Source organism: Alosa sapidissima, chromosome 20 (assembly GCF_018492685.1).
Source record: "Alosa sapidissima isolate fAloSap1 chromosome 20, fAloSap1.pri, whole genome shotgun sequence".
In the NCBI taxonomy this organism is placed as follows: Eukaryota; Metazoa; Chordata; class Actinopteri; order Clupeiformes; family Clupeidae; genus Alosa; species Alosa sapidissima.
The window spans coordinates 25,256,972-25,282,489 of record NC_055976.1 but is presented as its reverse complement, the minus strand read 5'-3'; the positions used below and the strand labels follow the sequence as shown (position 1 = coordinate 25,282,489).

Genomic DNA, 25,518 nt, shown 5'->3' with positions numbered 1-25,518 from the left:
GAACACTGAACACAAGCTGATTGTGAAATGTGTGTGGGCAAAGATGCGGCGGCTTAAAAACTGCAACAGCGGCATCGACAGCAGTGCTTTCCATATCTTGCGGTCAGTGACCAAGGGTCAGGCCATACTAGGTGAATGTGTAGCCACCTGGAAGAAGAAAAAAAAACACAACTTCCCATAAAGCAGAATATATAAAGCAGATAAATTCTATTTGAATTAATTTGTGTCTAGCTTCAACTGTGAAGATAAATATTTTCATGCTAAATTAAGTGTAATTCTCTACATCTTCTGTAGAAAGCCCAAACAGAGGAATAGCTCACTGACCAATTAGGTCAGTGCCTAACAAACACATTTAGCTCTTCCTGGGAGCCTGTCTGATGTTGAAAAGCCCATGTGTGAGGCAGAAGTGGAGCTTAACATCATTATCCAGCCTCATCTCAAGCCCTGTCTAGGAAAGTGGGGAGCTTCGAAGCTCAGGAAATTCCACTCAATGGCCCCTGCAGCACCTGATCTGCTGAGGATTAGTCTGTCAAGTACAAATATGAACTTTCTGAGACTGAATTACAATCTGTCCTCCCCTCTCCGAATGCAGAGTGAGAGATATTGTATAACTCTAAGCCCTCATACTACACAAGAATAGCTATATCTGAGCGATGCAGTAGAACAATATCAAATGAAAACACCACTTAGTCTGCAAAGAATGTCTGATATGACCCTACCACCACCACCCAACCAAGCGTGGGTAGAAAAAGCAAATAAATCAGTGTGCATTACGATCCCATTATAACCCTGTTCTGACCCCATTATACTGTATATGATTATATATGTGAGTGACCATGACTGCTCATATCCAACAGCGAGGAACGATAGCCATCTTTTACATTCCTCCCACGTACGAGCGACCACTCCACAGACAGGGCTCCGGGTGCAGCCATGTGAACTATCCTCAGCTGCCACGAAGCATCAGCGGCACAGGCACCATGATCACCGCTGATACCACAAGCACGAGCACTACCACTGCTGTCACTGACAACCGCACACACACATACACACACACACACACACACACACGCATCAACTGTAGAGGCACCATGATCCCGCTGATACCACAAGCACGAGCACTACCACTGCTGTCACTGACAACCGCACACACACATACACACACACACACACACACACACGCATCAACTGTAGAGGCACCATGATCCCGCTGATACCACAAGCACGAGCACTACCACTGCTGTCACTGACAACCACACACACACATACACACACACACACACACACACACACACACACATACGCACACACACACACACACATACACACACACACACACATGCATCAACTGTAGAGGCCACCATGATCACCGCTGATACCACAAGCACGAGCACAACCACTGCTGTCACTGACAACCACACACACACACACATACGCACACACACACGCGCACACACACACACACACACACACACACACACACACACACACACACACACGCACACACACATACATACATATACACATACACAACATCATATGTTTTACATTTTCATGCACTGGTAATTCCTCAGAATTACATTTTCTAATTTTATTTGGAATGACAAGTACTGATTAAAACAACACAGCATCCAAATATTCGCAAAGACAGTTATGTTTCACCTGACAGTACAAACACTATGCTAATAGTCACCACACGAATGAATGAATGAATTCATGAATGAATGCATGAATGAATGAATAAATAAAGTAATAAATAAGTACCGGTAATAAATAAGTATGTACAGTACTGTATGTATGTACTGTATGTATGTTAAGAACAAAAATGGCACCGCTTTGGAGACTGCCTATGATTGCTGACATAGAACAGTAGAGTTCTTTTTACTCAGTCCAGCAATTTGCAAGCCTCTGACACAGTGTCTGTGCACATGCCCTATAAATTATGATAATCAGTTTGTTCTGTAACCACATACTGCTAAAGCATTTTTAATGGCTGGTACTTTAGCATTTTCTCCAAAAAACACAGGCATCAAAGCAACAACCTACTGCAAAATCAGTATGCTTTTGGAAAGTTCATCGACAACTGTCTGGGGTATTTGGTGAATCACTAAGGACAATTATAAGAGTGTTTGCGTTGTCATTCAGCTTTGGAAACCACTTCAATTGAACAGTCTTATTTGTGTGTATTGTACTTTGTCCAGAAACTTTGCACAGTTCTTATGCTGTAATGTTTATAATGCAATCATGGCCTTTAAACGCAGGGCACTCATGCATTATGTGCACTGTTGATCCCGTTGTTTTATCACTGTGCAACAAGCAGAATGGTTCATGAGGTTTCGTAAACCACAGAGAGAGGTTGAATCTATAATGTGTCAGCCTAATGTAATGTAACAACTTCACTTAAATACCTTATTTGTATTGAACAATTGTACAATTGCAGACATTCCTTGTTTTGGTATAACTGTTAAACTTGTTTGCTTTTGCCTTTTAGGTTCCAGACCAGACCAGACCAGTGGTGATGACCGTGTATGACATTACGTGTGTGCCTGTCTGTGTGCACACCTGTCAACCATACATCTCTGACAATGTTGCTAGCAACATACCTACTAACATACATTCTTACAAACATGTGACCATATCTCAACATATCTGCACATACCATTTAACAATACTGAGACTTATCTGAGATCTACACTGAGACATTCTGAGAAATATATTGTTGTGTGAGGACTATACTCACTAACTATATGGAACATGTATGCCTGTGAATCATATTTGTCAACCATTCATACCTTTAATCAAACCTGTGCTGTAACATCTGTGAAACATAGCTGTGCTGTTAGACCTCTCTTTTTAGACCTGAGCTGTGCTGTGTGAAAAAAAAGATTCTAACCTAAGTTTTGTCTAAAACTGATCATCTGAAGGGCTGACTCTTTTATTCTTCAGTGTATATATCACCATCAAATTTGACCTAATACCATTAACTGAGGCCTCTAGCTGTTGCTGCCAGTTCAGAGTTACCACTGATAAATAGATCTGTCTTAGGATAATATGATTGGCATTATTATTATTGATATTCTCCTTAATGTAGTCTTACCATGTCATTGTTTTTATATTATTGATTGAATGGACATTATTGTTTTATTATTGCTTTTTCCCTCATTTTCATTGCTTATTTTATTAGGCTATTGATTGAATTGATATTGTTGTTTATTATTACTATTCTCCTTATTATATATGACCAATATTCTAATCTGTTCCCTGTTCAATTTTAAATATTATGTTGTTTTGTATTTGTGTGTCGCTTTGGACAAAGGTGTCTGCCAAATCCATAACCATAACATACACCACATACAAACACACACACACACACACACACACACACACACAAACACAGCCTTGCAGTCTCACACCCTGAAGAGATGGGATGACATTAAAACTACCATTAGAGAAGGCCGCCCAACTCTTGACTTCTAAAATATGACCAGTGAGTCAGGCGACCACAGAGCACTTTGTTGGAGTGGCCAATGCAATTGACCCCTCAGTTTCTTGAGCAATTAAGCTCTTAGTGCCACTACACTGTACTGCTCATACCACAGACTCTGCTGTCCAGCTCCGTGTGTCCATAGCACGTTCTGCTATAAATATGTAGTCGAACTTAAAGGTCACGTTTATAACAATAATGATTACAGAAATCTCTGTTGTAAGATATAATAGATGTAAGATAAAATATGCTGCGCTTTTTGTGCTGTAAAGTGGGATATTAAAGTGGGAGTTGTTATTTGCTCCTGGTCTTTGCCCGTTTAACAGCTAATTGGCTGACCAGTCTTTCCCACTGTGAATTGAAATTAGATGGAAGATAGTACTGCACGTTCACTGCTTTATGTGTACTGGGGCATGACTGGAACAGGTTTATATCCTAACCACTAATCCTAACCCTAAACCTAACCCTAATCCTAATTTATTATGACAAAAACCGAATGTCACTTAATAACAGAAGCGTTATGTCATAAACGTTTATGACTTGCTTATGACATGTTCATGACAGTGTCATGTCACCCTTATGTCGATATGATTTTCAACCTCTGTAAAGTGGCCTTGGGTTTGAGAAAGGCACTATACAAATTATTAATTAGTCCCAAAACAATCAGTTTGGTTTATTCATCCTGTCACAGTTTTGGGATTGTGTTAGTTTCTCTTGTGTTGGGACTTGTAGTTCTTAGTTTCGTGCAACTGTCCTGTGGGAAAGGAATTGTCCTTTGCTCACAGTCTTCTCAGCTTTGTAAGAAAAGTTATGATTGCAACGTGCACGCCTTCCAGTCCTCTGAACTTCTGACACTTGCAACCCATTGGGCTGACAGTTTATACAAGATACAGGCCTATCAAATAAGCAGCTGTGGTTCTATTTCTATGAATGTTCTGGAATGTTACAGTGATAGCATCTGATCTGGGAAATCCCAGGACAAGCATATTTTACCCTAAAAGTGCCTGCAGTGTGAGCTGCGATAGGCAACGCAAGGATTACTTGGAGTGTAAACAATCTTCAAAATAAACACAAAGTTGATGTAGTAGGGAAAAATAGGATTGTTATCTGAGACCAGATTTGAATGGTTATGGTTATGGTTATGGGATTTAGCAGATGCATTTGTCCAAAGCGACTTACAAATAAAACAATACAATAGTTAAGTTAACAGTGAAAAGTTTTAAAAGTTTTGGCATGGTCTAACTGCTTTATTGAATCAGGAAACTTCCAGGACGCAGGAATCCCTTCCTACCAATTATGTTGTGTGTGCACAGGACATTGAGAGGAAGGGACAAATTCACCCTAGGTATGTTCTTTAATATTTGCCCAGCAGGACGCAGTGTAATCCATAACATACCCCCATGTGTAAATATCTAAATATTGTGCTCTGGTTTGCTTGTTGTGTCAGGTAGATAATTACAGCAAATGCAGATCTTGAGTAACCCTAAAAGATACGTGCCAGCACTTGAACGTAAATAAACTTTTCTGCAGTTACATCTACATTACAAATCTTGAAAAGCTATACATCAAAGTTACATAAAGAACCTTCAAGTCTCATAGACTATACAGTCTATGTCAAGTCTAGTAGAATTAATGTCGCTTAAAGCACCTTCACAGTATTTAATGAAACAGCATACCATGGGAGAATACAGGAGAAATATATTACATGTTTATAACAACAATGTTGTTTTAAACAGGAGGATGTCATTACATTATAAAACAAACTAATTTGCCCTGCAAAAAGCACAAGCAGTGCTAATGGTGAACTACAAACAGCCAGGCTAATACATGCTACTGTGGTAAATGTAAAGTTTAAGTATTTTCTTTAGTGGTAGTTAATATTTTCTTTAATCAGCCTACATACTAGTGTTTGATCACAAAGCAGCATGCCCATTCTCTCTGAACATCTGCCATTTTTTGCAGAGAGGTCAGCGAATGCTGAAGTCAAGCATTAATTGAGTAAAAAAAAAAAAAAGATTCTGTCATTGCTCACTCTCAATAATTGCCATGAAGCTCAAGTATGTTTTTAAACCCTTACAAATTGCCTCTCATCTAACTAAGGTGGGTCTGAAGTGAGAGAGATGTACTCTGAATAGTTTCAAACCTCTGTTGTTACTATCCCTTCTCTCCGAGGCTATCATGAGTCAGAATGCATTATCCAATTGTTGTTAAGGACAGCCACTGGCAAATTGATTCAACCAATCTGGGAGCTCACAACAGCAACCCGAACAAAACACTGATTGAAACATAAATCCTATCAAGCATTGTGTATCATTTCCCTTGTCCTGTTTGGATAAAATTAAGTTAATGTACCAGCATACGGTATTTGTGATTGATGATGCTTTCTCTGTCACAATCATGTGGGCGCATTGTGGCATTCAGAGCACGTCATACAGGCTGAAGAGGCTGACACAGACCCTCAGTAAGCTTCATTTAGGTGCTTGATGCAAAGTGCATTTAAAATCCGTGATAGTTATCACTAAACTAATAACATACACATAACACACACACACACACACACTTAAACACACATACACCACATACAGACCCACACACACACGTGCAGAGAGACATACGTAGACACATACACATACACACACATACACAAACACACACGCACACAGACACATACATAGCATCAGTGGCAGCAACACCATGACCATGGTTGATGAGATGCACACACCCCACACACACACACACACACACACACACACACACACACACTTACACACACATGCACACAAACACAGCTTTGCAGTCTCACACCCTGAAGAGATGGGGGCCATTAGAGAAGGCCGCTCAACTCTTGACTTCTAAAATATCACCAGTGAGTCAGGCGACCACAGAGCACTTTGTTGGACTGGCCAAAGCAATTGACCCCTTGAATGAATTATGTTGCGTATCTTATTTAGTATGGCATTAGTGCATGTAGGCTGTTTGTACTGGAACATGTAGCTTTACTGCACAGAAACAAAACGGGTCTTTCTGTATATTGTGTTTGGAGTGATGTGTTTTTGGATTGCTGCGTCTGCCTCATATGCCTCAGATACAGCTGCACACACTCACATATCAAAACAGAGTTACACACATAGTGATAACACGGACATACAGTACAGTACACAAGCATAGCTATCATGCATGCCAGTGAATATTTTGCACCAGTGAAATTGAATTACATGAATAACATTTTGAGCTTGTCAGAGGTGATCTGTTGCATGTGGCTCTCAGTGCAATGTGACAGGTGAGGTGGGACTCATATGGTATAGAGGTGGGACTCATATGGTATAGAGGTGGGACTTATAATGGTATGTGGGAATATGTTGTCTTCTACATCTGATTCTGCAACTCCTGACATCTTCACATACATGCCCATTAAAGGATGGCAGGAAAGAACAATACCATCCATGCTATAATCATGCTATAATCAATGTCGCATGATCAATCATATCTTTATTAGCGTTTAAGGCCTATAGTATATATAGTACCAGGGGAAACCACTGCTTTTTTGAACAGTTTGGCTGATATGACATGTGTTTGTGGCTTATTGTTTTGTTACCTCAGAACCACCCATAATCTGACAGCTGATATATCTGATAAAAATGTCAGATTGAACTAGAATGTAATGCCAGAGGAATTACAATAGTGGATGGAAATCTGCTGGCTTAATGTTGGTGGGGAAATTCCTTGAAAAAAAAAAAAAACATTAAATCACTTAATCTTTGAGTTCATACAAACCTTGGTACCAAAAGACCTTGTGTGTCAAGGCGTTCTTGAGATATACTGTAACACTCAAGGTGTTTTTCACCTTGACCTCCAACATCAATTCACTTCGTCTTTGAATCCATACAAATACTCATACCAAATTTCAGGCATGTATGTCAAGGCATTCTTGAGATATCGCACTTAGAGTGTTCATTGACTTGACCTTTGACCTCCAACATCAACTCACTTCATCTTTGAGTCCATACAAACACATGCACCAAATTTGAAGCACATGCGTCAAACCGTTCTGGAGATATAATGCGCAAAGCATGAGATATGGCTGTGACTTTTATTTTGACACACGGGAAACACTTAAACAGGATGTGTAGTTTTAGGGAGCACCAGATTGTATGCATTAGAAGCTGAGACAGTTGATTTCACAGGTGACACCTTTGTCAGTGTTCTAATTAGCCCGGGAACTACTCTGGGAGCTTAACCAAGGAGGCAGGCGAACGTTCGGAGAGTGTAGACACTATGGCGGATCTGAGGCTAAATAGTAGACCAGTACACCTAGCCATCCCCATTGAAGCCCATTCAATTTTGGCGCCACTTTGACATCAAATAACGTTAGAGCTGAAGCGTTTTAAGCCTTTATATGAACTTTTTCTATTTCCGGAGTAATACAACATTGTGTGATTGGCGTCATAACCTCGTAACTGACTTACAGACTGAGTAATAAACTTTTTTCCGAAATCAATGCTAAAGTGACGTAATAAGCATACAGCCAGAACGGGTGAAAGCGTCGCACAGGAGCAAAATAACCGTAATCTCTGGATAAGAACGAAAGCATCGGAGCACAACATTTCAGCGAAGTTTTGATGGATTGACAGTAGCCTAGGCTATGAGTGGCGAGTGCTGTTTATATTAAATCACATTTATCTACGATCAACTAGGACATTTAGAACAGTAATGTAGACATGGTGGTAACGAAGTAGCCTAAGTGGCTACATACCCAATCTCTTGGTGCAGCTATCACAAGAGTTACACAAGTCAGACTACGTGCCTACGTTACATTTACGTCCCCTGAGCCTGCGCAGAAAGCCTCGTCGACCAACAGGAAACGGTTGAAATTTGCTTCACCCGCCTCGATTGACATCTACGTGATAACTCTGTCCATATCTTTTACTGTCTATGAGCTTAACAAGCGCAGCTGCCTTTAGGCCATTATGACATCACAGCCTTTGAAGTCTAAGGGGGAAAAATTAGGTTTTTAACATTTTTAATCCCCTATTTCTCAAAAAGTATAAACTTTTTTAAAAATCTGAAAAAATAACTCTCTTGCCCCACTCCAAACCTTCACAACGGTTATTTCAACATGTCTGTACGTTAAGCGGTTAGAGTCGCATTAATTCTTGAAAAGGTAAAAAGAAAAAAAGGTTATAATAATAATAACTAGAGAATGTAATTCCAGGGAATTACGAGTGCATGAAAATGAAGCTAGGACAGACAGCATAGCTTAATAAAAGTTGATAGTTTAGAAGTAGACAGTTTAAAAGTTGAATGTAGATAGTTTAAAAATTGTTGATAGACTGATAGTTTAATGCATATTGATAGACAAATAGTTTAAAGGCTCTATATAGGTAGATAGTTGAGGATAACTGACAGTTGGAATGGCTCTAATGTTTGCTAGCAGTTATGCTAACTATGCTAACAACGTTAATTATGCTAACAAAGTTACTTAGCTCATGTATTTTTAAAAAGTTTTTCTTTAATAGTTTAAAAAGTTTCAAAGTTGAAAAGACATAGCAGCTTGGTCCGTTTGAATACCTACGTTATAAAGTTTGAATGCAGTTTCTAAGTTAAACTGTTCAAGAGAAATTGCGTACGGAAAAAGTAGTAAGCGGAATAATAATAACTAGAAATGCAATTCCAAGGAATTACCAGTGCATGAAAATGCTAAAGTTGTGATGTAAAATATCATACAGAGTAAAAACAAACTATATTGGTTGCTTGGTAGATGAGGTTTAATATAGTTGGAATGACTGAACAGTTAAATAGATAGGTCGATAGTGTAAGGTTAAATTATTTAGGTAGATAGTTGACGATAACTGACAGTTGGAATGGCTCTAATGTTTTCTAGCAGTTATGCTAACTATGTTAACAAAGATAATAATGCTAACCAAGTTACTTAACTTAGTTAATTTAGCTAATGTTTTCTAGCAGTTTTTTTTTAAATGTTAATAATGCTAATGCTGTTAACTATGTTAACAATGCTAACTATGTTACTTAGCTAACTTAGCTAATAATTTATAACAGTTATGTTAAAATACTAAGAATGTTAACATGCTAACCATGTGACTTAGCTATTCATTTTTAGCAGTTATGCTAACTATGCTAACCATGTGACTTAGCTATTCATTTTTAGCAGTTATCCTAACAATGCTAACTATGCTAACCATATTACTTAGCTAACTTAGCTAATGTTTTCTAATAGTTTAGTCAAAACTATAATGATAACTATGTTAACAATGCTAACTAACATGCTAACAATGTTAACTATGCTAACCATGTGACTATGACTAAAAATGTTAACTATGCTAACTTAGCTTATCATTTTTAGTAGTTATGCTAACTATACTAACTAGCATGCTAACATGCTAATTAACATGCTAACTATGCTAACCATGTGACTTAGCTAACCTAGCTAATCATTTGGATTTCAATAGAGGGGATGCATCCCCTCTAAGAAGAAGAAGCCAGGAGATTTCAAGATAGTGGATTCCATCCACTATAATGACTTCAGAGAAGGGGAAAAGAATAAGCACAACACTGCTTCCTTTACAGTGCATCCAATTTATTAATGAACTGACATTTCTCCTAAGTTGTATTTGTGAAATAGCTGCAGAGCTCCTCTCTACCTGTCGTCAGTTCTAATGACTATCAAGGTGTGCACGCTCCTCTCTACCTGTAGTCAGTTCTAATGACTTCCCCATTTATGAAACAGCAGCAGCAAACTGTCAAATGAGTAGACAGGTAGTCCCAATGAGGTTTGCTTTTAACATCCCTGGCACACTAGACTCATAACTGAATGAAAGCATCTTAGACACAATCATACAAGGGTGTGATGCTGACTCTAGTGCTTATAGAGCAAGCCATCATATGATAACCAAAGCATGTGATTCCACCAGCTGGGAGACAGCGAGGCTTACTGTTTGATGAGTTTGTTTTGGGTTTCAATTTGGCTCGAATGGAGCCAGCCAAGACTTTTTTTTGAAGACACAACCACATTAAGACAAATATAAGAGACTTATTATTTCCCAAAGCATGACCGTGACATTAAAACTGAGCTGAGATGAATTTCTTAACCGCCTATTAAATGGTGCACAAACAGAATTCATGGCATTTCAGTGGATGTACCCTGAAGGGCATCATAAAGATTCCAAGTAAATAAATAAATAAATGCATGTACATAAATTAATACATACAGTACATACGTCACAAGATTGATCACTAAATAAAATCATATATGCTCCCTTGTGAGCAAAAAACTTGATGACATTTCCATGAAGAACTTTGTTATATAACTTATAACAAAGTTATATAACAAAGTTACTAATAACTTCACAGAAGAGTTGCCTCCACTCACAACAATACATGGGGAATGAAATTAAAGCTGGTGATCAAAATGCATTAGGCGGACCTGAAGTCATGTGTGAAAGAGCTGCGTAGATCGGGGGCTGACAAACGGAAGCGAGGCCTCCCCTCGAAAACAGCACTTATCTCTGTCCCCGCGCACGACGCAAATTAGCCATGTCAGTTCAGATTTGTACGGCGGTACTAATTATGCGATTCATAACGCCCTTTCTCCCCCTTGACAAGGAGTTTGGCACAAAAAAATAACTCTCCGAGACCCTTGTTTTACACAGGGGCAGCCGTGGCCTACTGGTTAGTGCTTCAGATTTGTAACCGGAGGGTTGCTGGTTCGAACCCCGACCAGTAGGCACGGCTGAAGTGCCCTTGAGCAAGGCACCTAACCCCTCACTGCTCCCCGAGCGCCGCTGTTGTTGCAGGCAGCTCACTGCGCCGGGATTAGTGTGTGCTTCACCTCACTGTGTGCTGAGTGTGTTTCACTAATTCACTGACTGGGTTAAAAGCAGAGACCAAATTTCCCTCACAGGATCAAAAGAGTATATATAATTATACACACATAATGTGCGGCGAGAGACCCCAGCCTAGAGTGGGGAGGAGGGAGCCACATAAATTATAGCTTTGACTGGGTAAAGTTATGTCTCTCTAGGTTTTCATTTCAAAGGAGGTTTAACTTTTTTTGTTATTCCTCTGGTTGTCTGATTGTTGCATGAATCCCTGATGCTTTATAATTGATGGCTGTGTTGTGCACAAAGTCTCATTCTCGAATAGGTGCAAGTGAGGTTCTTGGGCAGGGGCAGGTGAGGTTAGCTGAGAGTTTCTTTGGAATAATGGTGATGCAGAAACCAAAGATGCAGAGTTTTCATTGTTGAAAATAGATCTTTTAGACTCTGACAATGCTGTGCAATTGACGCACATAATTAATCACATAAGTGGTACTGGGAAAGATTAAGTTTTTAGTTACCCTTGAGAATTATATCAGTAGGCTATTGCAGCTCTTGAAACTTTTCAAGTAGGCCTAGTTGACAACAACACCAAAAACGGACAACCCGGCCCATCCCACATTCATTAGCAAAAACTGAGTCTGGCTTTTGCCAACTAGATTAGATTAGATTCAACTTTATTGTCATTTAGCAGAGTACATGTACAGAGCCAATGAAATGCAGTACATGAAATGCAGTACACACAGAAACTAGAATACCCCAGGTAGCGCTGTCTCCGCCTCTCTCGTTTCCCGCTACCGGTGTTTCGTCTGCTGTGTGTTTGGTTCACTGGGGTTTCCCTGCGTAGTCTGAACGTGACGACGAGTGTTTTGCCTTGTGAGAGCGGCCTGGTTTGGTCCGACAGGTAGAGTGTTTTGCCTTGTGAGAGCGGCCTGGTTTGGTCCGACAGGTAGAGTGTTTTGCCTTGTGAGAGCGGCCTGGTTTGGTCCGACAGGTAGAGTGTTTGCCTTGTGAGAGCGGCCTGGTTTGGTCCTTGTCTCGGACGCTCCGTGAGTATTGCCTAGCCTCAAAGAACTGTCTTTTCATTGTTCGGCAGGTTGATAACTCCACCGAGTTGTTCAGAGTTTTGTGCGTGTTTGGTCTAGTCCAAACCGAGCTACCTGTATTGCCTAGCCTCAAAGAACTGTCTTTTCATTGTTTCTGTTTGCCTTGTGAGAGCGGCCTGGTTTGGTCCTTGTCTCGGACGCTCCGTGAGTATTGCCTAGCCTCAAAGAACTGTCTTTTCATTGTTCGGCAGGTTGATAATCGATGATCTCCACCGAGTTGTTCAGAATTTTGTGCGTGTTTGGTCTAGTCCAAACCGAGCTCTGTGATCGCTTTGCAATAACGAACTGTTTTATCATTGTTCAGCAAGCGATCACGGTAGCAAAGTTGTTGTTCCTGGCCTGTCGGCCTGTCTTGCCCCATTTGTTCAGTGATCTCCTTGCACTGTAACTGTTTGCAGGAGTCACGCAACGTGGGTAAGCTGGTGGTTTTGTGCGAGTTTGGTGTGCACTACATTCGCTCTGTGATCTCCTTGCATTAGAACTGTTTTACCATTGTTCGCAGGAGACACGCGACAGAAGCGAGGTTGTAGCAGCTGGCCCACTTCTCTGTGTTGTCCCGTGCTCTTTAAAAGTGCGCTTGTTGTTTAGTCGTGAGCGGCACGACTTTAAGTTGAATATAGATTACATAGGCTACCGGGGAGGGTTTCCTTAGGGGTTTTCCTGGGGATTATTATTTTGTCTTTTGGGGATATTTTTATTTCTACATTTTCCTTTCCTCCGGCGCCGGCCTGCCTTTATTGTAATCTAATCTAAACTGTAAACTGAAAGCAATCACGTTTGTGCTCTAGTTTTGGAGAGCTTTTCTTTTTGTTACCGTGATTTTGCTATTTATTGTTATTTTGTATTTATTGGTTTATCCACACTGGGAGCTTTGAAGCAGTCGGCTATGTTATAGTAGCCAATTAATTATAGCCTAAATAAAAGGTCTTGTTTCTTGAAGTCGTTTCTAAGTAGAAATGTGCATAGAGGTTGATACATTTCCTATTGTCTCATACTGATAATTGCCATGATGCACTCGTTGACGAAGACACACGCACTCACTTCGGACTCCTTTCCTTGCTGCTGTTCCTTTCTATATTACAGAGCAACTAGGCGAGACACGCGCGTGTACAAAGTGGGGTCTGGGGTCATAGCTGCGGTTGCGCGGCAGTTAGGTAATAAGGTAAACCCTATTTCTGTTGCCAATCAACAAAAAGCATGCCTTTTATGTCTGTGTACGTAGGCTGCACAGGATTTGATGTATGATAAACACAACCAAGAACAAAACCGAATAGCCGTTTCATTTAAAACTAGCTGAAATTATAATTAAGTTTGTTTTCACCAAAAACCAGGACAATTCGTGTCCCGGAAAATATGCTCAGTAAAGCTAACAAAGCTACTGCTTGCCTTGTGATGCACAGCTAGGAGACAGCTTGGGAGACAGTTTGTAGTTTTTCGCTGGTATCTGATAGCAGAGGCATAGCAACACTAATATTTTAGCGATATAGCAGATCTAAAGTAACCTGACAATAGCCAGATGAATTTCGCTCCGCCTAGCTGAACGACATCTGGCTATTGTCAGGTTAGATCTAAAGTCCTGTAGAAATCTGGGGTATTTCTGTATGTATTCTGATGTGTTCATCTGTGTTACTTTTGTGTTACTTTTGTGTGTAGTAGAGACGTGGAGAGGTACATGCCATTGTTTCACTCCCTAGTTCTAATCCTTAGGCGCCTGTGTGGCTGCACATAGGATTTACCATCAACAGGTCAGACTGCCATGTTCATGGCCGTAGTGATAGCATGGGCAGAATGAGATATCACCTTGTTATTCTGTTTTCAGGGCTAGTACTTTTCCTATTATTTTTGAGCTATGGCTGGTACCTTCCACGTTGGCATGATTTACGTTGATATGATTTTAGTATAACAGGCTTTGTCTCAGGTTTGGACTTCGAGACGGATCGAGGAAGCGACTCGGGGAGCATCTTATGCCAAGACGCTCAGCAGCAGCCCGCTTCTACTAACTACCACACCTGTTAGACTCTGTGCAGTTTTACTGTTTGAGACTTAGCCTGTGCTCGGTTAGTGAGTGTTGTACCATCTACAATAAATTCTTTTAATCACCGATCCTGATCCAGCCGTCAAGCTTTATTGACCATCTTCAGTACAGACATCAGAACTAAAACACAACGCAAAACACCTCACAGAGACAACATACACGCTGATTTTATTAAAAGGATATGAACACAGGGACTCGCTAGCAGTTAATTAACTATCAATTAACTACTATTAAATCCATATACAGTTACAGATACAGTTTAGTTTGCTTTTGTAATATTTAGTGCATAGTTTTTCATTTAGCTGAACATATGTGCCGTGATCGCCTGTGCATGGTATGCGCTAGTGCATAGTTTTTCATTTAGTTGAACATATGTGCCGTGTGTGCATGCGTGTGTGTGTGAGTGATTTGTTTTTCTCCTGTAACAGTACATGAACATGGGTTCCGTTTTTTCTCCTAAACGATTTTGTTCAGTTATTATTTAGGCCGTTCTACTGTGTGCACAAACATGTCTGTGGATCTTCAGGTGCCGTTTACACGACGCCGGTTTTTGTGAAACCGGTGAGGTTTTGTTAATGGTTACGCCTTGCGTGTACACGACGCCGGCAGTTTAGGAGACTGAAACTGATAGCTTTTGAAACCGGCTTCCGAAGTGGGAACTTTTGAAACCGCCGGCTAACTTTCGCCGTGTAGACGCCTGGTGCGAAGCCGGCAACTTTATGACGATATAGCCCCACCTCTCAACTCAGCCATGGCACTCGACCTGACATGCTGCTTGTCAAAACAAGCCAAACCATTTATTTATCATATTAAAATGTTTTTCTTTCCCCTGTCATGATTTATGTGCACAATGTAGCCTATCAGTCTTTAGTGGCTAAGTTAGAAGCACACGTTAGCTTAACTTAGTTAAACATTAGCTTACTGCATGTTAGTGTTTTCTCCAGTGGTGCTCAGACCTAATGCAATGTGTAGGCTAAGCATTTGAAATTTCACATAGCAGTCACATACCTTGAAAATTAACTTTATTAGTTTAACAGTTGAATTGAAAACCGAATTGTCTGTAGTCTGCTTATTTCATGCGACTGCTTAACCACAGCCCTTATTAGACATTCTCTGGCTTAACAAACTGTTTCAACAATGTTTTCTTCTACGCGATTCACGCGAAATTATCATGAAGCTTCTGCACAGCGGCGCCATCGACTGGTCTGGCATATGCACTACAGCACATTTAGCCGGTTACAACTCTGTGTGTACACGCAAAGTTTTTTCTTGCCGGTGTCGTTAAAGGTGTGAAAGCGGTAAAAGAAAATTCACCCGGTGGTTTCGTGTAAACGGCCCCTCAGTGTGCATGGGGGAGGGTGACACCCTTAGAACCCTTGTGACCTGGGGGAGGTGTGAACAGTGTTCTGGTACCTGGGGGAGGGGAGTTAGGTGAGAATGCAGTGTGTGTTTGTGTGTGTAAAAGAGAGTGCAGGGGGAGGTGTGAATAGTTCTGGTATCTGGGGGGAGAGGAGTTAGGTGAGGATGCAGTGTGTTTGTGTGAAAGAGAGTGCAGGGGAGGTGTGACCTGAGTACACACATTTATATCATTTGTATAAGTTGTTGGGAAGGGTTTTCTGATACTTTAGTGGGTCTGAGTCTAACTTCCATCTGTACAATTGTTTCAGTGACAGCGATGAAGACTGGGTCCAGCCAAGCAAAAAAACAAGAGCTGAGGATCCTGTGTCTGAGGAAGAGGAGCCGGTGGCCGAGACCAGTGGTATAAGAAGAGGAAAGGGTGCTGCAAGAAGCAGGGGGAGAGGCAGAGGGAGAGGCAGGGGAAGAGGGAGCTCCCGCAGTAGACAGGAGAGTGGAGACGCAGAACCATGGCTTGGGACGGACATCCAGGACAGCATACCACCACAGCCCACGTTTCGCCCTATGAGGACTCCTGGCCCCCAGCTGATCTCTGCACAGTACACAATATTAGAACTCTTTCAGTTGTTAATAATACGCTCCATTTTGTTGACTGTGGTTGCCAACACAAATAAATTTGGGTCAAGGCACCATGGATCCAAATGGCGCACAATAATCATACAGGACATGCACTCATATCTTGCAATGCTCGTATACATGGGCCTACTCTCAGCCCGTAGCATCTCTGACTACTGGAGACCGTCAAGACACTACAGCCTGGCCTTCCCCAGTAGCGTCATTTCAGGACGAAAATTCTCCCTGATTTCAACAGCCATCCACATGAGTGATCCTGACAATGACGAGGTCAACAACTCAAGATGGGGCACCCCACAGTACGATCGATTAGCCAAGATAAATCCCATGTACGAAGAGATGCGGGAGGTATGCAAGGCAAACTTTCACCCGTACCAGAATGTAAGTGTTGACGAGAAGATGGTGGCTTCGAGAGCGAGCGTCAGCTTTCGTCGATATATGAAGGACAAGCCGACCAAATGGGGCTTCAAACAGTTTGTCTTGGCAGACTCCTCAAATGGGTATACGTGGGACTTTTTCGTCTATGAGGGGAAAGCCCACATTGGTGCAGGGAATGGGCTGAGTTACGACTCTGTGATGGAGCTGGTATCCACTCAGCACCTGGGAACAGGTTATAAGCTCTATGTGGATAATTTCTACACAAGCCCAAAACTGTTCCGCGACCTCCTAGCAAAGAAGGTGTGGGCCTGTGGGACCATCCGCACCTCCCGGATTGGTTACCCCAAGAACAGTCCAGGTGGCTTTGGACAATCGTTTGCCCAGGGGTACCATCCAATGGCTGCGGGACGATTCCATCCTTTTTGTCTAGTGGAAGGACACAAGGGATGTCCAGATGTGCTCTACCCTGCACACAGCCCATGCCAATGAAACGGTAGAGAGGAGGGTGAAGGGGCCAGATGGGAAATGGACGAGGCAGGAGTTGCCTGTCCCACCTGCTGTGAAGGACTATAATAAGTATGTACTGTTTTCATATTTTGATATCAAGCAAGTGATTGCATATACATTCTACATTATCTGCACAGTTCAATAACATTTTCTTTGTATTCTCTTTGTGTTTCTCCAGGCATATGGGTGGCGTTGATCTATCTGATGCCCTCATTGGTTGTTATAATGTCCTGCACAAAACAAAGAAATTATACAGGTCACTCTTTTACCATTTCATTGACAATGCCATTGTCAACGCCTTTATTCTTCACAAAGAGTCAGCAGCTCAAAGAGGCGAGAGGCCAATAACCCTGTTGAGGTGATTTCTTTGGTTTTCTTGTTGTTCTAATTCTTGAGAGACTAAAATCAATGACGCGATACTTCTTGAAAGTTTAAAAATGTAGTGAAATAAAAATAGTCACTTTACAAAGCAATTATCTTCCAAACTTAAAATCCTTCAGCAGTGACAGTAGTTCCATGTAGTCACGGTCAAAGACTGTTGCGCTCTGACGTCTCTCACCACAATCTCTAAGTTTTCTGCACTCATCCGTGACGTCAGTCAAAGGTCAAATACAATGTGCAATACTAAATTATTACTGTATCATTACTAAATTGCACAACAGATATTTATAAATATCAAATATTCCAAAAATAATACAGATATTAGAATTTAATTATTTCCTTCATATTAACATTATAGCTCTTACAGACCCACAAGACTTTTCGGGAGGAACTTATTGCTCAGCTCGCAAACTCTGGATCCCCCACCACTGTACCAAAACCACCCTCTGTATCTCGGAGTGGGATGCACCTCCCCGAATACATTGCTGGGATTTCCACTGAGGGTCGGCAGAGGTGCAAGCACTGCCACCAGAAGAGTCAACGAAACAGTTTGTTGGCAGTGCTTGCACCTCGCACAAACAGAACATTTAGCAATAGGATGTAGCTGTGAACTGTGTGAAATGTTATGTAAATAGTTTTTATACTTTATAGCTGTGCACTTTAGTTTTATGTAAATCGTTTTTATACTTTATAGCTGTGCACTTTATTTTTATGTAAATTGTTTTTATAAATACTTTTATACCATGTTGTTTGCACTGTTGGACAAGGGGAGGACATGCAAACACTCTCTCTCTGTCCCTCTGATCAAAAGATCTATTGCATTGAATGTGAATCACTTGATGTTTCGTTTGCCAGGGTATTTGTTATTTTTTGAATTTTGGCACTGCATTTCATTTTTTACCTTTATATTTATCATATTTACTATTTTTACCTTGGTTTCATTTTATAATACAAATTCTCACTGCATTACCTTGTTTGTCATTTTTTCATGGAAATCTCAAAGGCGTAGGAGCAAAAGTAAGAGTTTCAGGTCAGATAATGCTTCTCTGGATTCATGGCACAGCCACTGCAAAGCACTCCAGGTGCAAGCAACATGACAGAGTGTAACCTTTCATCACCAAAATCATGGTTCTACATAAAAGGGTTCTTGTATAGGAAGAGTTTTGTCAGTATGCGTTTTAGGTAACCAAAGGTCCTTTTGGAGTCTCCAAATGGACACTTAGCAAAACGCATGTGTATGCCCACACAAATATGGGTCCCACACAGTCATACTTCATCCTATAGGGATCTACTTTGAGATACAGATTCACAAGACCTGGTATTGGGCCTCAGTGGTGTTTTCAAGACAAAATAAGTGACCAAGAGGGCAGAATGTGGTCATTTCTAGAGATGTACATAACCGCCTATAAAAAAAACTATTATTCTACCCTTTGCCACTCTCTGATAGTTCATCACACAGTCAATCTATTGCTACCAAAAAATTCTACAAGGCCTTAGTGTGGAGGCTATCCTATAAGCCTCGGCATGGATGGCATGGTGTTCTCAACGCGTAGCAGGAAGAATCCTAGGTACAGGCATTAGCTCTCTTTGGGTGGTGTTCCCGTTTATTATAAATGTATCAAAAGGTATTTTACATAAAATGGTACTTTGCCCAGTGCTGATTAATAAAGTGCTGTTGTGCTAATAAATATTTTTTATTATTATTGCTGTGGCGTGCTGTTGGTGGAGTGGGTGCTCACGGCTACGGTAAGAACCGTGTGTTCCCCGCCATCCACACCTTTGCCTAATTGATTGCCACATCTGTAAATATACCTAATTTCCAGTGACATGCCACACCCAGTGCAATACTCCCCCAAGTGGCTAAAATAAGTAATAACTAAATACTAACCTTACTAAAGGTAGATATATAAATGGCTCCTACACCTAGCTTTCAAAAGAGGTCAGGCACTTGATTGTAAGTCAAAGTATGTGGCAACAGGGCCATTGTAAGTAGGCGGTGTGCAATTTCGAGGAAAAACTGAAAATAGGGGGGTGAAGTGTACTGGGTTAGCTATTTTTAATTATCATTTTTTTATGATTCCCAAAGTCCCATTAATTTGCGCATATATTTTTTCTTACAAACCGGAACATGCAAAAATGCTAACGCATACAAAATGACGGTAGTGTCTACTACACTCTATAAGGTGAATTCTCCTTGGCGAGGGCTAACTCTTGTCTGCATAAAGGGAGACACCCCCCCCCCCCCCCCCCTGCTTCTGACAGTGCCAATGTGAAGGGGGCATTAACAACCGGATTGGAATTATATTTTTGATAAGGGAGATGTTTGAAATCTGATAGACTGTTCTGGTGGTTTGCTTGTAGCTGTGTCCTGAATGCTGGCTTTACAGGTGTTAACAAGCTATAATTCCAGGTGTTCTTACTTTTAGACAAGGGGTGGTTTTGTCACATGTTGTTAGAGCATAGCTCCATCTGTCCAATTAAATCCTCATATAAATGTATTTAGGATATTGTAACTCACAGGCAGAAATACAGGTATGGAAAGTGATAGATAGATAGATAGATAGATAGATATTTTATTGATCCCCAAGGGGGATCCGCAAGGGGAAATTTTAAAAATTTGGTTTCACAAGTAGCCTATAAGATTTGCCTATAAGAAGCCTATAAGACAGCTTCAGCTGACAGACTAGCTGAGCTAAGTTCTGTGGGAGTTATGGAATGTCAGTAGACCCTGAGATTACATAAAAACTGATTCCTCCAGGTCAATATGCCTGGTGTTAAACATATATCATTTTTATAGACAGTCTACCACTAGCACAGGTCATGAAAGCTGTCAAAGACTCAAAAAGAAAAGACATTTAAAGGTGACTTAAAATTGTCCTGAAGTCTGTTGACGAAGCCATATAGCCTACCATAAATCACCAAAAGAGCATTACAATTTATTAGCCTACACGGTAGGCTTGTGTGATTATTTTAGACAAACACGTAAATGCTTAGCACTGCAACATTCAGTTACATTTTCGTTGGTTATACAGCAGTTAGAAGTTTTAGTGGTCAAATCAAATTCAAATCAAATTCATCCTGAGAACCAGCCTAAACTAGGTGGCAAACTAATCAATAAAAACAAATTAAGCCCAACTTACAATTAGAGTTGAGATAACACGTATTGTGACCTAGATACATCGAAATAACTATGATTTAATTTAGCTGGTGCTCTTCGGTGTTGCTGGACTATGATGCCAGCATGCGCCGTTATTAGGGGTTTGCACGGACGTCACGTTCTGGCTGGTAACCATGGTAACCCAGCACGCGCGGCCATATTGGCGATACTCAGTGAATGAAGTACAATGGTGTATTATGCACTTTGGATATCTTACGTGATTGTAGCCGTATCTAAACAACAGAAAAGCTCATCAAAATGCGTCTAAGATGCAAAGGCATATAGGGCAGGACTTGGACCACAAGAAAATGCGCGATATTTCGAGAAATTACGGTTTATTGGCAGCGCAGATCAATATGAGTTGAGTGAGGGAGACGAAGTTCCAAGTTCAACCACAAGCGACCCCTTCCTCTGATAACTTCTGAAATTATTCTCCTTTCTCCCTGTTTTTTTTAATAACTTTTGGAAGTCGATACCAGATGTTTTTCTCAGTCGGACCTATTGGTACAACCTAAAACATGGCAATAATTAACCATTTTTCTTGACGATGTTTGGGATTTACTTCAGTGCCTAATGCTTTCTAATGAGGCGAGTATCTCCAATATGGCGACATCCAGATCTGATGACACGCCGTGCAAACCCCTAATACGGGCGGTCTATCAAGAGCACAGCCGGTGTTCAGAAAAGGGGGTGTTGCCCTTCTGAGCTAAAGGCACATATAAGAAGCCCTTGAAGAGGAGGGTTTGTTCCATGCAACAGGCTGTGACAATAACTTTGAATTCTAAATTGAGGTTAAATTCCGGAACAGACAGTGTCAAAGCCCAACTAAGATTGCCTTAACCATGTTTGCATCCGCCTGAAGAGTTAATTGGTTGTTGATGTGAAACGTCTCATCCAGGAGATCAGTAGGCTATAGGCGACCTACTGTCAAAACGTCAGCGAGCGTCAGTTTGGACCATCAAGGGAAACTTCCTACGAGGCTGAGGATGAACTCTTCGGATATTGATTGCATGTATGCCGACTTTGGCAATTCAACAAACAACTCTACAAACTCGTCATGTATGAACAGAAACATCCCATCCTTCATCGACATTGCATCATTCATGCACATTTTTCCATCCATCTACGGAATCCTGTGTACGGTCGGGGTGATTGCCAACAGTTTAGTCATTTATGCCGTGGCAACTTGCAAGAAAAAGATGGTATCGGACATTTACGTGCTCAACCTGGCCATTTTCGACTTGCTCTTCTTGCTGGTGATGCCTTTTACCATTCACCAACTTGTCAGAGACAGACAGTGGGTGTTTGGGAATTTCATGTGCAAAGCTGTGGTCGTTGTGGATACATGCAATCAGTTCACGACTGTTGGCATCGTTACGGTGTTGTGCATTGACAGGTGAGGCAATGTTTTTCATGACATTTATACATTTACATTTTATAATTGTTTTATAAATGTTACCCGATAAAAAAACAAAATGAGGAACATTTTTAGGAATGGACAGATGCCTGTTACGAAAATAGGAAGACTGTACAAACAGAAGTTGAAAACGTAATTGGAATCAATATATCTTTAGCCTAAGAGATAAACATGTGCGGAAGAACCCAGGCGAGCCTAACAGCACCTTCCGCACTGAGCATCTGGCTTTTAAAAACATCATGTGCCATCAATTAACTTTACTGAAGTTAACCCCTGTTTGCAGCCGGCTCAGAAAGGACACAGGCAACCATGAAAAAAGGAAAAATGCTTAGGCCACCCTTACACTGACCCGTTGAAATACAGCTACTACAGGGAATAATAGCTGCGAATGTTGTCTTCAGCCAGTCCATAATTTGCCATAAGTTGTTACAACAAGTAGGCTATACAGCCCACTCTTTGTGTACAATTTCACATGGTTTAGGCTGCCTGAAAATTGAACATTGCATTGAAACGTCAGTCTTTAAAACAGTCGTATCTTAACTTACAAATTCTCCACTGTTCCTCATATGTTTTGGAGTGACACTGACATGGAAAGGGATTTTGGTGTGTGTGTGTGTTGTTGTTGTTTCCCTTGTCACCCGTTTTTTTTTTTTTTTTTGTCTGTGCCTGAACATGGTCACAGGGAAATAAAAAACTCTATAGGCTATGGAGTCTCCTTCATGGTTTAGATCAATGGGGAAAACGCGCTCAACACCCTCTGAATAAAGTCAGCTGATTGCTTAATCCTAACTGTGGCATAGCCTAATGAATGTATAGGAAAGGGCAGCACTCAGTTCTTTAAAAAAAAATAAACATTAAAAAAATTAAAAAAATGTTTAATCGCCCCACAGACGTTTCGAGTCAAAAGCTCTTCTTCAGTACTTCTTCAGCGTGATAATGGCGATTTCGTATAGGTGAAATCGCCATTATCACGCTGAAGAAGAGCTTTTGGACGCCTCCTCCATGGTGCCATATACAGCATAGCATAGCCTACCCTTGCCTCCACCTATCTTTACATCTCCGCTCAGTGTCCTGTTTCTGCCAGATGGCCCTTATCATAGACGGGTCATGTGGTCCATAGCATAGTAGAGATACGTCTCTGGTCCATAGTAATTACAAAATTCTACAGAATTATGACACAGACGTCAGTGGAGAAAAATCATCAATATGCGATACATTTTCGGACAGACCCATAATGGGTTAGACATTTTAAAAAGCCTTTGCTTTGAGTTATTCTATTATTATTCAGTCATTAGCAATGAGCCAAATTAAGTTAGCTATTAAGTAAAGCAAAAACAACAATCAGAGAGCAAAAGTACACTCTCAAAATAACCAGAACTCAGAAATGTTATCACTGTATGTTGAAATGATGATAAAACACCTCGCGATAGAATCATAACCAAATATGTCATGGTGGATTTCCTGTTGTTTACATTGAAGGCCACATGAGCACTAGATGAGAAATGGACCTACTTTGTCAGGCAAGCCAATCTGTGGTGTTTCTAAGCCATGAAGAATGGCTTTGTTTTAGCAGACAGCCAGAGGTTAGAGCAGAAAGCATCAGACCTCCCTTTTTTATGATGATACATAGCTGTGATGAAATCAACGTTTGTTTCAGTCTTGCCACAGGGCTCAGATGTACATTTCCTGACCCTGTCGTGAGGAACATGGCAAAAAGTAAACGCAATAATGCAGGGCTTCTGTTGTCGGAGATGGAGGAAGTAGCTCTAATGGCAAACAAAGAGGGGCCCCTTTGAAATTTTCTTTCAAGAACTTGACATGAGTTTACATGCAGTACTGGTAGCAGGATGGGTGCATGCTGGCTTGTTCTTGTCAGCTTGATTTAAAGTTTAAAAGAAAGTGAAATGGGAGGGGTCCTCAGAGAAACTGTGTGTGAGTGAGTGAGTGAGTGAGTGTGTGTGTGTGTGTGTGTGTGTTGGGACGTTGGAAGAGATTTCTTAGCACTGATGCAAGGTCTTGCAATAACTTATGAATAAATAAATCAATAAACATCTCTGCTTTGATCTCAGGTACGTAGCGATAGTCCACCCCACGTCGGAGAGGAGGACCATCCAGTGGACCATCGTCATTAACCTGATGGTGTGGGTTGGCAGCTTCCTGCTCACCGTGCCCGTCATGATCTATGCCCGGGTCATCCACAAAAAGCACATGGCCATCTGCATAATGGACCTGGATGGCCCGCAGGATATGTACTGGTACACGCTCTACCAGTCCTTGCTGGGCTTCATCATCCCCCTCATCATCATCAGCACCTTCTACACGCTGACCCTCTACCACGTGTTCCGTTCCATCCGCAGGGTCAAGCGCAAGCAGTCTGTCTGGGCGAAACGGGCAACCAAGACAGTGGTGATGGTCATCGCACTGTTCCTGTGCTGCTGGTCGCCGTACCACGTCATCCAGGTGATCAACCTGGGCATCAACTCGCCCACCAACGCCTTCATCTACGCGTACAACATCAGCATCTGCCTGAGCTACTCGCACAGCTGCATCAACCCGCTCATGCTGCTGGTATTTGCGCAGAACTACCGCGAGCGGCTGTGCCGACGGCGAGAGCTGCGGGGCTCGCAGACAAGCGCCTCCAAGACCACCAAGACGGACGGCAACTCCACCATGGCTGTCGACTCCAACTACCGCTGCACCGCTATCTAGCTGCTACTACTGCTGCTGCTGCTGGGTGTGTGTGTGTGTGTGTGTGTGTGTTGGGGGGGGGGGGGGGGTTGGAGAATGGGGGTCGGGGAGATGGGTACCAGTATGTAGCTGCACTGTTCTGTCTCTCTTTGGTCCAAGACGAACTCTCAGACAGCCAAACAAAGCCGGACGGGACCAAACCAAATATTAGCTGCCTCTGACAGGCACACTGATGGACACTGGTATACTTGTTTGGCAGTCCCATGACTATCGTGCTGGTGTTTTGAATGTCTCTAGTCTTGTGATTTCTTATTCACTGTCGGGAATTTGATATTCTGGAAATAAGTAATATGTACTGTTTTCCTATGCATGTATTTGCATCACTCTGTCACGGCTTCACACCAGTATGTTCCCACAATCACTACAGGTGCACTTGTAGCATTGTTCTGCTTTTGGGAGGGCTGATTTAAATATTAATGAATATTATGTGATTGTGGATTTATGTATTTTTTGTAATCACCTGTCATCTCCATGTAGTGAATAT

The 25,518-nt window shown here is 41.4% G+C and overlaps 1 protein-coding gene across 1 annotated transcript; it reads left to right on the top strand.

Annotated features, from left to right (window-relative positions):
* The first annotated feature begins 21,525 nt into the window (after window positions 1-21,525).
* Window positions 21,526-25,027, top strand: LOC121694374 (melanin-concentrating hormone receptor 2). The gene is made up of 2 exons (XM_042074520.1): window positions 21,526-22,265; window positions 24,356-25,027. Exons 1-2 carry the CDS (start codon window positions 21,856-21,858, stop codon window positions 24,993-24,995), a joined length of 1,050 nt encoding a protein of 349 aa, XP_041930454.1. The 5' UTR covers window positions 21,526-21,855; the 3' UTR covers window positions 24,996-25,027.
* The last annotated feature ends 491 nt before the right edge of the window (window positions 25,028-25,518 follow it).